Consider the following 13,723-nt stretch of genomic DNA (forward strand, 5'->3'; position numbering starts at 1 on the left):
CTGTGTGAAGCTAATCTATTTTCAAGAATCCCCCGCAAAGTCCCTCTGTTAAAAAAAGGCATGTGCAGAAGAGGTTACAATTTGCCAAAGAACACATCAACTGGCCTAAAGAGAAATGGAGGAACATTTTGTGGACTGATGAGAGTAAAATTGTTGTTTTTGGGTCCAAGGGCCACAGGCAGTTTGTGAGACGACCCCCAAACTCTGAATTCAAGCCACAGTACACAGTGAAGACAGTGAAGCATGGAGGTGCAAGCATCATGATATGGGCATGTTTCTCCTACTATGGTGTTGGGCCTATTTATCGCATACCAGGGATCATGGATCAGTTTGCATATGTTAAAATACTTGAAGAGGTCATGTTGCCCTATGCTGAAGAGGACATGCCCTTGAAATGGTTGTTTCAACAAGACAATGACCCAAAACACACTAGTAAACGGGCAAAGTCTTGGTTCCAAACCAACAAAATTAATGTTATGGAGCGGCCAGCCCAATCTCCAGACCTTAATCCAATTGAGAACTTGTGGGGTGATATCAAAAATGCTGTAAAACCAAGAAATGTGAATGAATTGTGGAATGTTGTTAAAGAATCATGGAGTGGAATAACAGCTGAGAGGTGCCACAAGTTGGTTGACTCCATGCCACACAGATGTCAAGCAGTTTTAAAAAACTGTGGTCATACAACTAAATATTAGTTTAGTGATTCACAGGATTGCTAAATCCCAGAAAAAAAAATGTTTGTACAAAATAGTTTTGAGTTTGTACAGTCAAAGGTAGACACTGCTATTTTTTTGAACACACCCCCCTCAACCAATTGCCCAACTGCACAGCCCCAAGAGCGTGCACACCATGAATGCTGGGTCTTGCCCGTTCTCTGAGAATCCACTGAACCCACTGGTAAATTGTTTGCCACGTAGCAACAAAAAACATACCAAAAACCTTGATTATTCTGGTTAGTCACATTGTACTGCTATTATTTTGAACAATACTGTATATATTAACATTGCCGTATGGGGAGGTACTAATATAAACTCTTTAGGTGCAAAGCTATACTTTTTGAAAGGGTACAGCCCCAGTGACAGCTGAGCCCCATATTTTGACAATTTTCTGACAGTGTAGTGTGGAATAAATATTAAACACCAAATTAACACTTAAAACAGTACATAGCCAAACATCTGCCTCTTGATGTCAGAAGAAAGTTCCAGACATGCTTCATAAGTTCCTTCAAATTCTTCAACTGAGTTGATCTTCATACTGCTTCCGAAAACAATCTCCAACAGGAAAGAATTCCCAGCAGCGTTCCTGGAACATCTTCCACACATACGACTCCTGTTGTGTTGAGTGTAAGAGACACAGTGGATTCAAAAAAGTAAACTACAAAGTTATTTCGTATATATATGTGACCCAAGACCTCAAAGATAATTTTTCAGTGGTTGCGCATACTACTTCAGGCACACAATAATGTCATAGTCATAAAATGTCCACATTATTTCAAATTAGAATTCATAACATTTGAAGTCGTACTTGTCCTGTATGTTCTGTAACATCCTTATTGATGAGATACATCAGAAAGAACCTGAAGCACAAACAACAAAACAAAACAAAATTGAATTCAATTTCCCAGAAAACAGTCCACTTCTCTTTGCCTGCACAAGCTTAACTTGTAGATTTCTGTTTGTTTAATCTAACATTAACAAAAAGTACAAGTATATCACAATGGCCTTGGATGTTGCAATATTGTAAAGAAAAAAGAAACAAAAAAGGTACAAAAGTTGTCACTGGGGGCGTACCTTTTCAAAAAGTACACTTTTGTATCTAAAAGGTGCATTTTGGTAACTCAAGTTACACATCGTACCTTAGAGGTACATATTTGTACCAAAATAGTACATATTAGGACCTTTTTAAAACTTTTGCAGCTTTTTTTCTGAGAATGCTGTACCGCCATTTACTTTTTTTTGTAAAAAGCGTTGACCCAAAACAGTCATCAGAAAAGATTAAAAAACTTCAAAGCTTTCATTGGCCCAGCAGTACTCACAGGTAGTTGGCCAGGTTGTGCTCCTGCAGCGTGTGTGACTCGAACCCATGAGGCACCGTGTCAAAATACTCGCTACCAATGCCACAAATAAAACACTTAGTCTAAATAGGAAAAAAAAACAAGTCTTAATGGCATTGCACATTCACTGTTTAATAATATATGTGATCAATTAACAGAGACGGCTACTGTAGGAGCTGTTGACAGAGATTAATAACAATGTAACAACAGAGAAATAAAATATTAATAGGCGTAGCTCCAAATTATAATTAGGAAAATGTTTATTTTTTAATAAATTAATTCACTGTGTTAAACCAAACACAAGGACGACAGCTGTCATAAATCTGAACAGATTCAATTCCATTTGATTTTTATTGGAAAGTAGGAGACTCACCTCCATGTCCTCTTTAACCTGTTCTTGTTGATCTCTCAACTCTCCGAACGCATCAATGATCAGACCTGGCGTGTTTGAAAAAAAAATTGAAACAACAAAGCAATTCAACAGTCGCAAAGCACAGTCCATCCCACATGTAACACATTTGTCTGTCATCACAGGATTCTCTGATCTTGTCCATAAACCCCTTCTCGGCATGACAGTAAAGCTTTATCTACTGCCGTCACCCAGCCCGAATTTGACATTGGACAAAATACATAATTCAAACAAAACTCATTCATTCATTTCACATTCTAGTACTTCCAAAGCTTTTATTCTACTTTTTGTAAGTAGAAAATCTCACCCTGAATGATGGCAAGAAGAATGACGATAACGAAAAAGAAGAATGTGATGTCGAAGAGGATGCGATAGTATTCAAACTCATCACCGGCTGGATCTTCGATTTCATCTCCGATGCCTCCTCCTGCTCTCACGCCAACATACATGTGGAACATGTAACACTGTGTGTACAAGAAGTACCGTTTCATTAAAACAGTTGAATCGATGGTTGTAGCATCTTCGGTTTACATTAAGTTGTGATTACATGCACAAAAACCTGACAAATTTGTTTTTTTTTTCTTTAGATTCCTTCGATTTAAAGAGGCTGTTTTTGCTACTGTGTCTTTAAGATTAGTCGAAACTCGGTTAACCTCATTTGGGAGATATTGAAGTATACTCACTGTTAGCATATCATCACATTTCATGTCCATTGATTCTCCGTCTTCATTCTTGTCATAAAACTTGCGGAAGAAGTTAAAGGCGACCACTGTGTATAGATACACAACAACGGCCAGGAGTCCTACTGTCAAAGCCAACTAAAAATACAGACAACAGACTTTCATCTCACCTTTTCAAAAACATGGTGGCCCTAAAAATGCAGACTCACTTAAAAAATGTAAAATGTCATGGCATTACATAAGAAAATACCAAACCAATTTGGCTTAAAGGAACCGGGTCAAAAGTAACGCGGGACGGAAGTAACAAAGCGATTTTCACCTAGCCCTGATAACATCCCAAACTATGACAGCATCTTAGGCACACAAACCCTTGACAGAACTGACAAATATTGCGTTATTTACTTTATTTCCAAAAACAGAAAGGTGTTTTCAACCATGATAAGTAAATTATAAAGCGTTGTGTTTCTCGTTTCATGTGTTACAATACTGATCAATCTACAGGTTATTTAGTGCTCTAACACATCCTGAAGTTTGACTTCCCAGAGTTTTTCAAAATAAAAGTAAATCGTGTTTAAATACTCTTTTATATGTTAAAAATAAAAAATTATATTATTCTAATTTGATTTAATTTCATTTTCATAGTTTTTAAACTGTAGAAAAAATATTTTATTTTCAACAATTTAAGTTTGTACTGTTGGTTGCTTTTGAAACATTAAAACTGAAATTTAAAATGAAATTGTAATTTCATTATTTTTTACAAAGATAAATGACAAAATATGTTTGCAGTTACATATTAAGGAGGTCATAGTCATGTATATTAAAAAAAAAAAACGTGTAACACAAAAATCTGTTTTGTTGTGTTACTTTTGACCCACCTGTGTGTTACTTTCGTCCCTGCAGGTGGAGTCGAAAGTAACAATTCACTACTTATATATACCCAAGTTTTCTGAAAAAAATTGTACTTTCGCCCTCATTCTCCCCTATACCAAAAAAAATGAAACTTTTGTAATCATTTTCACACACTGTATAAATTTCTTTGTTCTGATGAACACTGAAGAAGGTATTTTGAGGAATATTTGTAACAAAAATCAGAGGCCCTGTTGACTTCCATAGTACTCTTTTTTTTTCTGCTATGAAAGTCAATGGGGCCTCAGATGGGTTTGCTTACAAACATTCCTCTGAATATCTTCCTTTGTGACAATCTTCCCATATCTTCCCTCAGAACAAAAAAAGTATACAGGTTTGTAACAACTTGAGAGTGGGTAAATGATGACAGAAGTTTTATTTTTGGGTGAACTATCCCTTTAAGCAGAATGTTTCACACTAGGATGTTGATTTTTTGTTGGTCAAACTTGGTTATTTAACCCAACACCATTCATATATTTCTAAGTTTGGCTTACTGTAACTTTTTGCAGACTCTGTAAAAGCACACAAACACTTCAAACGCAATACCTGCTTGCCATTATGCGTAACGGATGACAGTATGGTGCGCAGTGTTTTGAAGCCCATGGCGATGTCCAACAGGTGAGCAGCAAAGAAAAACTTGTTATAATGGCCCAGAACAGACACAAACATATACCAAGCCAGGTAAAGGAAGGACTGAAAGAGACAGAGAGAAACACACACACACACACACACACACACAAAAAGAAACAATCTGATGAAAGATTTGGCTTATTAAACGCTATTGTCTTCAGTCTTAATCATTTGTGATAAAAGATCTTAATTCGTGTGAGATGTACGTGCTTCTTACATTGTCTGTGAAAACAACTCCCAGCTTCCATATCTGGTACTTCATATCAATGGTGTTCAATCTGAAACTGTGAAAACATGAGAAAGATTTTCTTTATCATATTAACCACTGCTGCCATCATCTGGCACACGGTGATATCATTATGTACTGTAATTGATTGACCGTTTCATAATGATTCACTAAATTAAAGGTTTGACCTGTAAAGGAATTTACAGAGTTTAATATCCGTGACTCACAGGGTAGTTACTGCACCCTTCGGTATGGGTTTCTTCTTCTCCTGAGCATCAGAGCTGAAGTCCAGAGCAGCTTTATCCAAACCCAGCAGTTCTCGAACCCGGCCCGAACCGTACATCTCTCCATATTTTGCCATCACCTGCGGCATTGAAAGCCAGCACAGAATTCATCAAAGTGGACAGTTTGCGCCTACAGCTTAAACCATGCACTTGCTTCACTTACAGAGAAAGATAAATATTATATGTGTTAACCCCAAGTATAAAACTTATCCTGCTACATACATTACGTAATACATAAGATATTAATTTTGAGAGGTCCACTGGATTGATGATTTTAGCCTTGCAAGTAAAAAATGGATGGAAAATACATAGGATTGAATGCTAGAATACTAGGATTGACTTAAGCCGTATCTGGTGATCAGAATTTCAGACTCTGCGGTGGGCTCTTTTGACCTGCTCCAGTAAGCAACCACCTAGCAATCATATTATAGCAATTGAACTGTAACACCCTGGCAACCACACGCAACATGCAACCTTTGTAGCAGCGAGGTTCACATTAGCATGATCCAATTTTCTGACTTCCCTGCTGAAAAAGCAGCGACAACCAGCTTAAGCTGGTCTCACAGCCTCGTTTTAGATGGTGTAGCAGGCTGGTTTTACAGGGGCCACTTTTGGACACTTTTTAGCTGGTCAGGCTGGAATACCAGCTGACCCACCAGCTAAAACAAACTTGACAGGCTGGAGGTTTGGCCAACTTGGATCAGCTGTTTGACAGGTCTTAGCTGGTTTAAGCTAGTCCTCCCAATCTGGCAAAGCAGTTTTGGTTTGTGGGCCAGCTGGTCTTCCAGCCTGACCAGCAACTGTAAAAAAGTGTCCAAAACCCCTCTAAAACCAGCCGGCTACACTAGCCAGACCAGCTAAACCAGGCAGGGAGAACAGCTAAAACTAGCTGATTGTGCATGCACACCGCCAGCAAATTCATTGCTGTGTGTTGCAAGTCTCTTTACAGCAGGTCATTAGGAGGCCTTCCTAATTCTAGTTGTCCGTAACAACTATAAATAAATGAGTAACCATCCTCTCAGTATATGACGAAAGACGGATAATGTGAACCCCATTGCTTCACTCTCATTGGTTGTCACTTCCGAAAGTCGATCGTCATTTGCATAAAGTTGAACTGTTCTCAACTTTGACGTGTAGCTGGACACGCCCACTTCCTGTCGCCAATGGTCACTGTCACATATATCGCTGAAAATCTCCAAGATTACATTGAAATGAATGAGATTGCGTTGCTTCGCAGTTGCTAGTTGCTGGCGATGTGGATGCAGCTTAAGGCTATTTTTTGTTAAAAAGTAAAAAAAAAATCAAAAGTAAAATTAAGACTGTTCACACCAGCCCCAGTAGAGGCGTCATAAACGCGCTATTCGCACATAGTTGGACGCTTGAACATTCAAGCATGAAATTCTAGTGATTCGAGACATTCACGCAGAAGTTCGTGTCATGAGAGGGGCTTCTGCGACTATGCTCGATCCCTGTAATCACGTGACTACTAAAGCAAGCTCCTGATTGGTTAATGCTGCCCGAATATCCGTCACGCTCAACGGTCAATTCGCGCGGAACACGCCATCCGCACCTCCCGCACGTTCCATGGATGCAGGATGGCTATTTGCATCTTTGCATTGACTTAACATATAAATCACTTGCGCTTGTCGCCTCTTCCGTGTCTGGTGTGAATGCCACATTAGACTACTAGACAAATAACAGCCAAAGACATAACTGCAGGTGCTTGCCATGTGGCGTATCTCATATATCCAAATTTCAGTTTCAAAAGTTATTAAAAACAGTAAAAATGTGATGTTAACCCACCTTCCTCTTCACAAATTTATCCCAATAATTACTTGGATATGATCTGAAAAACACCAAACAAAAGGTCATATATTTTTATTGTGTATTGTAGCAGTGAAGGATCCACATAAAAAAATAATAATTCATTCAGAATGACAGTCATATTGCTCATGAAATTCAGCTTTTGGAGACTCTTACGGCGTGTTGATGGCCATCCTGTCCCACTGGCCTTTAATGTCATCTTCTGAAGGTTGCTCTGTGATGTAGAGTCCATCAAACTCCAGCTTACGAGCCAGTTCCTTTTCCCGCTTAAAAATGACTAAAGGAACCTGTCGGGGTTAGATCACGTCAAAGCTGGTTTAAGGACAGCTGTGTACCCTGGGGTCCAAAATCTGATATCAAATTTACTTTAAATAAACCCAAACTGAAACAAGGTTTTAAAAACTTATTTGCTTCCATTGAAGAACACAAAATATTCTTTAGGACATTCTCAAAGCATGCTGGAATAAGATGGATCATCAGGTTTTGAGTCTATGCCAGCTTAAGTGCACGATGTCATTAAACCATAATGGAGATGATTCGATTACAAAGATATTGAAATTGAAACTTATGAAGTCAGAATTCAATTTTCACAAACTTTTCACTCAAACTGCTATGTTGATAATATAATACATAATGCAAAAATTGGGTTACTTGGGTGCATATACTGTAAATGATAAATCTGCTGTTTTGTGTGTGCATGTGTGACCTTCAGACGGTAATAGCCAATGATACAGCAGAGCGAAATGAGCGTGTGTAGGACAGCCAGACTGTGCAGAATAATTTTCATGTAGCCGCTGTTCTCCTCCAGCTCAAAATGAACTTCACGGGAATCCTTGGTGCAGTAATCACAGAGAGTCATCTCCACAGCTTCATCATCACCATTAACGGTCGATGAAACCTAGAAACACATGAATTATTTACACATTTTTGGTCACACGTCTGTGCAAACAACATAAATCAACGCTCACCTTGTAGAACAGCAGTATGAAATTGATTGCGAAAGCGAAGAACAGAGCCAACAATCGCATGTTGTAGAAATTTCTTGCGAAGCAGTTCTACAAAGAAAATGCAGATGCAATGCAAATCATTAGTTTGTAAGGTGTCCGGGCCCATATGGTCAAACATCTGAATGAGTACGAGAGAAAAATCAACATACCAGCAGTTTGGTCTTCTGAGAGCAGACTGCTTTCCAAATGACCGATTTCTGAACTTCAGTTTCCTCAGGTTTAGAAGATCCAAGCTTTCTATTTCTCCCTTTAGCTTTCTTTTCTTTCTTCTCACTTTCTTCTTCAACGCTAAAAAATTTAAATGCAACGTCTTACTTCATACAGTGTTATATAGTTTAGCCAAACAAGCCATCCAAGTGCAAATATCAAAGCTAATTAAAAAAAGTATTGTGGATTTGCATGCTATTTCAGAGGGACTAACACTAATTCTCAGCATTCTAAGATATTTTAATTTCACACCCAAATTGTTCAGGTCTGGACAGCTTAAATACCCGAGAGAAATGTGGAGAATATTAAAACATTTCTTCATAGTTTTTCGCCGCTCCCCGCAGGGTACAGTAATGATTCGCTTGAAAGCTAAAAAGCAGCGGTGGTCCCTGTTAAAGCAGCAGTGTTTTCTCTCATTTAAAAGAGCGAGTTTGATCTTTTGCCGGTCTGGAGCACTTACATAGTTCTCTTAGCCTTTGAAGCCTTTTCATTTTGCACCTCTTGAAAATCCTCCTCTGAGATTTCCACCTTTTGTAATAACAACAAAGCACAAATAAATGCACGAAGAGTCTAAAGGGAACTCAAATGTCCACTTAGTGGATGTAAATGTTAACTTGGTAAACACAAATATTTGAGGAGGACATGAATGTGCACACAGATTTCCACTTAAATGTCCACTTAAATGTTTATAACAACCTGATCTCACGAATTTTCATGGGATAGTCACAGAATTTTTTGCTAATTTTTCCGTGGCATTCTCACGGATTGGTTACTCAACAGTTTTGTCCTATTTTTTTACCATTGTCGCTTTAGGATTAGGGTTAGATTTACGTTTTGTCCTATTTTTTTACCATTGTCGCTTTAGGATTAGGGTTATAGATTTACATAAAACTCTAACCCCAACGACAGGCGACAATTGTTTAAAGTAGGGATACACCGAATCCAGATTTTTTGGGTTCGGCCGAATACCGAATCCACTGTTTAAGATTCACCCGAAACCTAATACGAATCCTACTCGCATCCTTATTCCAGTAAAACGCATGAATGAAGTAAACAACATCCACAGCAGTGTATTTTTCATTTTATTTGATTTTAACTGTAAAAAAGGATAGGCAACATTATGCCAGGATGACAAGTGGAAAAACAATTTTGACAATGACCATAAGCCTATGCATAATGAAAGCGATGCAGTGCGACACGCTCGTTTTCCCATGTGCGTTCGCGAAATGTGAACCGCCCCTAAGGGGGCGTGCACACCAAAGCTTTAATGTCCGCGGCCAGCGCATGTTTTCAATTGTTTCCAATGGAAGCTCAGTGTTTTTCAAATAAGCCAGCAGCTAGCGGTTTTCTTCCGCGCTGAAAACCGGCGCCCGGTGGTTTTTCCGCGCTCAGCGCCGAGCGCCGAGAGTTGAGAAATGTTCAACTTTGGAAGAAAAGCTCTGCTCGTCAATGTCAGTTCTCACACGGCCGTCCAATCACAGTGGAGGTGGGCGGGACAAGTAACACAGCAACCAACCGTCTCACAGCTGACGTATCAGAGCTACCAAAGCGCTTAGCTGAAGAAAGCTGGCATTCAGCTGAAAAACAGCTGGCATTCGGCGTTGTCAAGGCGTTTTCAGCCGCGTTTAAAAGTTTTGGTGTGTCCAGCCCTTAAGGCTCACCGAAAGAAAAAGCTTATCTCCACGTCAGCACCCGATTTGTGTAATCAACGGCCGCATGAAGTCGACCAGCGTAGCGCATGCATAGGGTTCGGTTCGGTGGAAAAAAAAATCGAAGATTTGGCTGAACCCGAACCCCGTCAAAAAGCCTAGTATTTGTCCGAATCCGAATCCTGGATTCGGTGCATCGCTAGTTTAAAGTTTAGAAAATATAAAAGAATAAATCAGAAAAATAGTATAAACCAATACTTAAAGTGACATACTAACGCAAACAACAAAAACTAACCATTAGTGACAATGCTTTGAAAATAGGAAAAAGCAGTAGAGTAACCAATCTATATGAATGTCATCAGAAAAGTCAGTGGTAGGGCCACGGAAAAATGCGGAGATCCGTGAGAATGCCACGGTAAAATGATCAAAAAATTCTGTGACTATTCCACGGAACTTTGTGAGATCATGTTGTTTATAATTATGTCCACTTATTGGACACGAATGTCCACTTTCTGCATTCTGTCATATAATAAACAATGCTTGTGCATTATAGAAAATCGACAATTATATACTATTGACCTGATTTTTGGACATGTTTAGAAGTTCATCCAGACCAGTTTGTTGGTCACCGGTCAACAATGTGAACTTTCCTCCCTCCTTCTTCAGAGACAAACCGAAAATGTCCATGAGGAGCTGAGGGTCCCTGGACACCGCTGACAGATCCAGACTCACGCCTCTATGATTCCCACGAGAAGAAAACTCAGGCACATAGCTGCTACTTTCACTGACGTCACCTTCTCCAACCCCTGTCACCTCAACCATGGTGGGATCTCGAAGACCGCCCAGAAGGTCAGTCAGTTTCATCTCTTTAGCCACATCGATAATCCATCCACTGAAGAATATGTGGTAAAGCAGATAAAGGTAAAATCGAACCACACCCAATATGCCACGTGTGATAAGCAGAAGAACGCTTTGGAAGAAAGAGAAGATTGAAGAGATGATATCCTTGATGGTTAACCCACTTATGCGCTTCCGGATGTTTCTTACAGAAAGATTCATCACCGAGAAACTTTTTGGATCTTGGGTCATCCTGCTATCTTCTGAAAGGTTTACCACCTTTTCTTTCTCTTCATCCTTTACTTTTGCGTCATCTCCACTCTCTGAACCTGAGATCTGCGCAGCCAGCTGCATTTCAAAGATGGTGTCTTCGCAAAAGTTGACAAACAGTTCCATCTTTTCCTTTCCTCCTCCTTTATTTACGACATCAAAGATGAACTGTCGCTTGCTTTCCTTTACCTAAATTGACAAATACATTGGCAAAACAAATTACATAGACACCCTAGCAGACCATAAAAGTACACGAGTTAATAATCTTTTATTACCTGTGGTTTCTCCCATTGTGTGCGGCTGGATTCACTAATCTCAAAGTAGACCCTCTCGATCCGTTTCCCGCTGCCCAGGATTTCAATCCTTCCCAGATGAGATTGGAAATACTTAAGCACGCTGTCCGCCAACTCCAGAAAATTCTGCAATCGAGAATCATTGGGCATATGCTCGGACAGATTGGTCAGAAGAACGGCCACATTAAAGCCAATCTCTTTGGCCGGCTCGTGAAAACGCTCCACAAAATCCTGGCAATCCAAAAGCTCGCTGTCCCCTGTCTCTGCGCAGGACAGCAGAAATTCCATCTCTGAGTGGGAATAGCGCTTGAAGCTTTCCATGGCTCGCTGGAAGTCCTTTCTGGAAATGAGTCCTTTACCATCTGGGTCATATTCCCTAAAGGTTTCCGAGGATGTGAGGTCTTTGAGTTTGAGGAACATATCAAAGAACTTGAGGATCATTTCGACATTGCTGGATGATTCCACCAGCATGTCCACCATCTGTTTGCCAATGGTCCCATTCACCACATTTCCTGGAAACATTTTTGCAGGACACTTAATATAATCATAGACGGCCTCATTTATCACGAGCAGAACAGAATGTAAATGGCAATGAATGGAAAATGAGAAGACCTTGGTTCTCTTTACATCGCTCTTACCTTCAAGCATGGAAAGCAGCATTACCACCATGTCTTTTTGTAAGTCCATCAAAGCCTTCAGCAGCTCTATCTGACTAGAATCCTGCATACAAAGAAATAGCGATTTTTGTCTCCTTTATGGAGTTTCTTTCATGTGCCCCAGTGAAAACCTTACATAATGAAAAGACTATTCGTTAATTTATCTTTACTATTGACTAAGTTCATGTCAAACCAACCTGTGAAAGCTTCATCTGCAGGTGAGCAAACACATGGAGGAAGCCCACCACAGCGTCCCAGAGGCGACTGTGGGCCAAACTCTGCTGGTTACCAGTACATGGTCCCTAAAGAGCACATTAAATCAGGAGTCTCAATTTTTTAAGACACAAGCAAAATGTTTTTACATTTACAGTGCATCTAGATGATATCTCAAACCAATGTGTGCATACAAATATAGGTTCTTTATATTTACATTGAACAAATTAAAATGGTAATCTGTACATTTGCAATAAAAATACAATTTCTCGAAGGATTTGTTAACAATGACATATTGTTACAACCTACTTACAAGCTAAAAAAGCACACTGGGTGGACAAATGCAATTTCTGCAGACAGCAGCGAAACGTTGCTCAATATTTCTAAATTTAGACCATGCACTTTTTTGGATCCATCTCTGCTGACACATTTAAATACAGTACGTGTTTGTTTGTTTGTGTGCATATACCTGAATGTATTCAGTAAGCGTGTTGAACACCTGTTTGGCCACGCTGATGGCTTTGGAGAAGTTATGCTGACCACGCTCATCAATCACATCCTTCCCTGAATAATACCAGTAGAAATCACTGATGGACTCCTGCAGATATGAAACCATCCATCATTCTCAGTATCAGACTCCGAAATGGAGATGGCCTGTCAGCAGCGAATGGTTAATGGAAACATTATTTGGCTACAAACTGTCGCTCTGATTTAAAACCCTCGCGTACATGGAAAATTGCATGCTGAAAATATGCATTTTTAGCTCTTTTTAAACCATATGCAAAATGAAACAGTTAATTTTTAAAGTCGTCTTGCCTGGATCCTGAGCAGATAATCCACAGTAGAGATGATGATGTTGACAGTCGTGTTGTTTCCAGTTTGGGTCCTCAGGTAATTTTGAAAGTCTGTGAGAAGAAATATCTTTGTTTTTCACAATGTTCACAATATTAAGGATTGACAACTTCAATACATTACATTTATGTATTTGGCAGATGCTTTTATCCAAAGTGTCTTACTTTGCATTCAAACTATTGGTAACACTTTACTTGAAGGGGTGTGCATAAGACTGACATGACACGTGTCATAAACATGGAGATTTCATGCACGTTTATGATAACTGTCATTAAGTCTCATTTGTTCAATTAAGTCATTTTTAAAGCAAAGATGACATTGTTTGAGATGTCTTTGTTATGACAACTTGACATAAACCAATACATCATAAACCTGTCATAAACATGACATAGCAGAATAATTATCAAACTTAAGAAACTACCTAGCTTTATGGGTTAACATTACATTAAGCTGTCATTTAAATGTCATTAAGTGTTAATACTATGTAAAATAGTTTTATAACAGCATCATGAATATTTTTCTTGACCTCAGCTACAGTGGTACAAATTGAACTTGTCATTAAAATGTCAATAAATGTTAATACTATGTCAAATAATTTAAAATAATTTAACAAAATGCAACAGAGACGTCAAAAGATCGTACTTAACTTTATGTATGTGCATTATACATAAAAAACGTCCTCGAACAGAGGATTCTGCAATTTTCTTACATTGCTAACAAAATATTT

At 39.0% G+C, this 13,723-nt stretch overlaps 1 protein-coding gene across 1 annotated transcript in view; it reads right to left on the minus strand.

Annotated features, from left to right (window-relative positions):
• Window positions 1-1,003: 1,003 nt before the first annotated feature.
• Window positions 1,004-13,723, minus strand: part of ryr2b (ryanodine receptor 2b (cardiac)) — a 75,073-nt gene continuing 62,353 nt past the window's right edge. Inside the window, exons 82-102 of the mRNA XM_055172074.2 lie at window positions 12,961-13,049; window positions 12,614-12,742; window positions 12,129-12,233; window positions 11,914-11,995; window positions 11,258-11,787; window positions 10,455-11,171; window positions 8,687-8,754; window positions 8,169-8,307; window positions 7,981-8,067; window positions 7,719-7,910; window positions 7,169-7,299; window positions 6,992-7,034; window positions 5,132-5,268; window positions 4,896-4,962; window positions 4,595-4,741; window positions 3,146-3,280; window positions 2,770-2,926; window positions 2,427-2,491; window positions 2,036-2,136; window positions 1,525-1,576; window positions 1,004-1,329 (exon numbers count right to left, since the gene is read on the minus strand). Coding sequence (XP_055028049.2) covers window positions 1,234-1,329; window positions 1,525-1,576; window positions 2,036-2,136; window positions 2,427-2,491; window positions 2,770-2,926; window positions 3,146-3,280; window positions 4,595-4,741; window positions 4,896-4,962; window positions 5,132-5,268; window positions 6,992-7,034; window positions 7,169-7,299; window positions 7,719-7,910; window positions 7,981-8,067; window positions 8,169-8,307; window positions 8,687-8,754; window positions 10,455-11,171; window positions 11,258-11,787; window positions 11,914-11,995; window positions 12,129-12,233; window positions 12,614-12,742; window positions 12,961-13,049 — 3,269 coding nt within the window. The 3' untranslated portion in view covers window positions 1,004-1,233. The remainder of the gene's footprint in view (window positions 1,330-1,524; window positions 1,577-2,035; window positions 2,137-2,426; window positions 2,492-2,769; window positions 2,927-3,145; window positions 3,281-4,594; window positions 4,742-4,895; window positions 4,963-5,131; window positions 5,269-6,991; window positions 7,035-7,168; window positions 7,300-7,718; window positions 7,911-7,980; window positions 8,068-8,168; window positions 8,308-8,686; window positions 8,755-10,454; window positions 11,172-11,257; window positions 11,788-11,913; window positions 11,996-12,128; window positions 12,234-12,613; window positions 12,743-12,960; window positions 13,050-13,723) is intronic.

The sequence above is a fragment of the Misgurnus anguillicaudatus genome, chromosome 7 (genome assembly GCF_027580225.2).
Source record: "Misgurnus anguillicaudatus chromosome 7, ASM2758022v2, whole genome shotgun sequence".
NCBI classification, from domain to species: domain Eukaryota; kingdom Metazoa; phylum Chordata; class Actinopteri; order Cypriniformes; family Cobitidae; genus Misgurnus; species Misgurnus anguillicaudatus.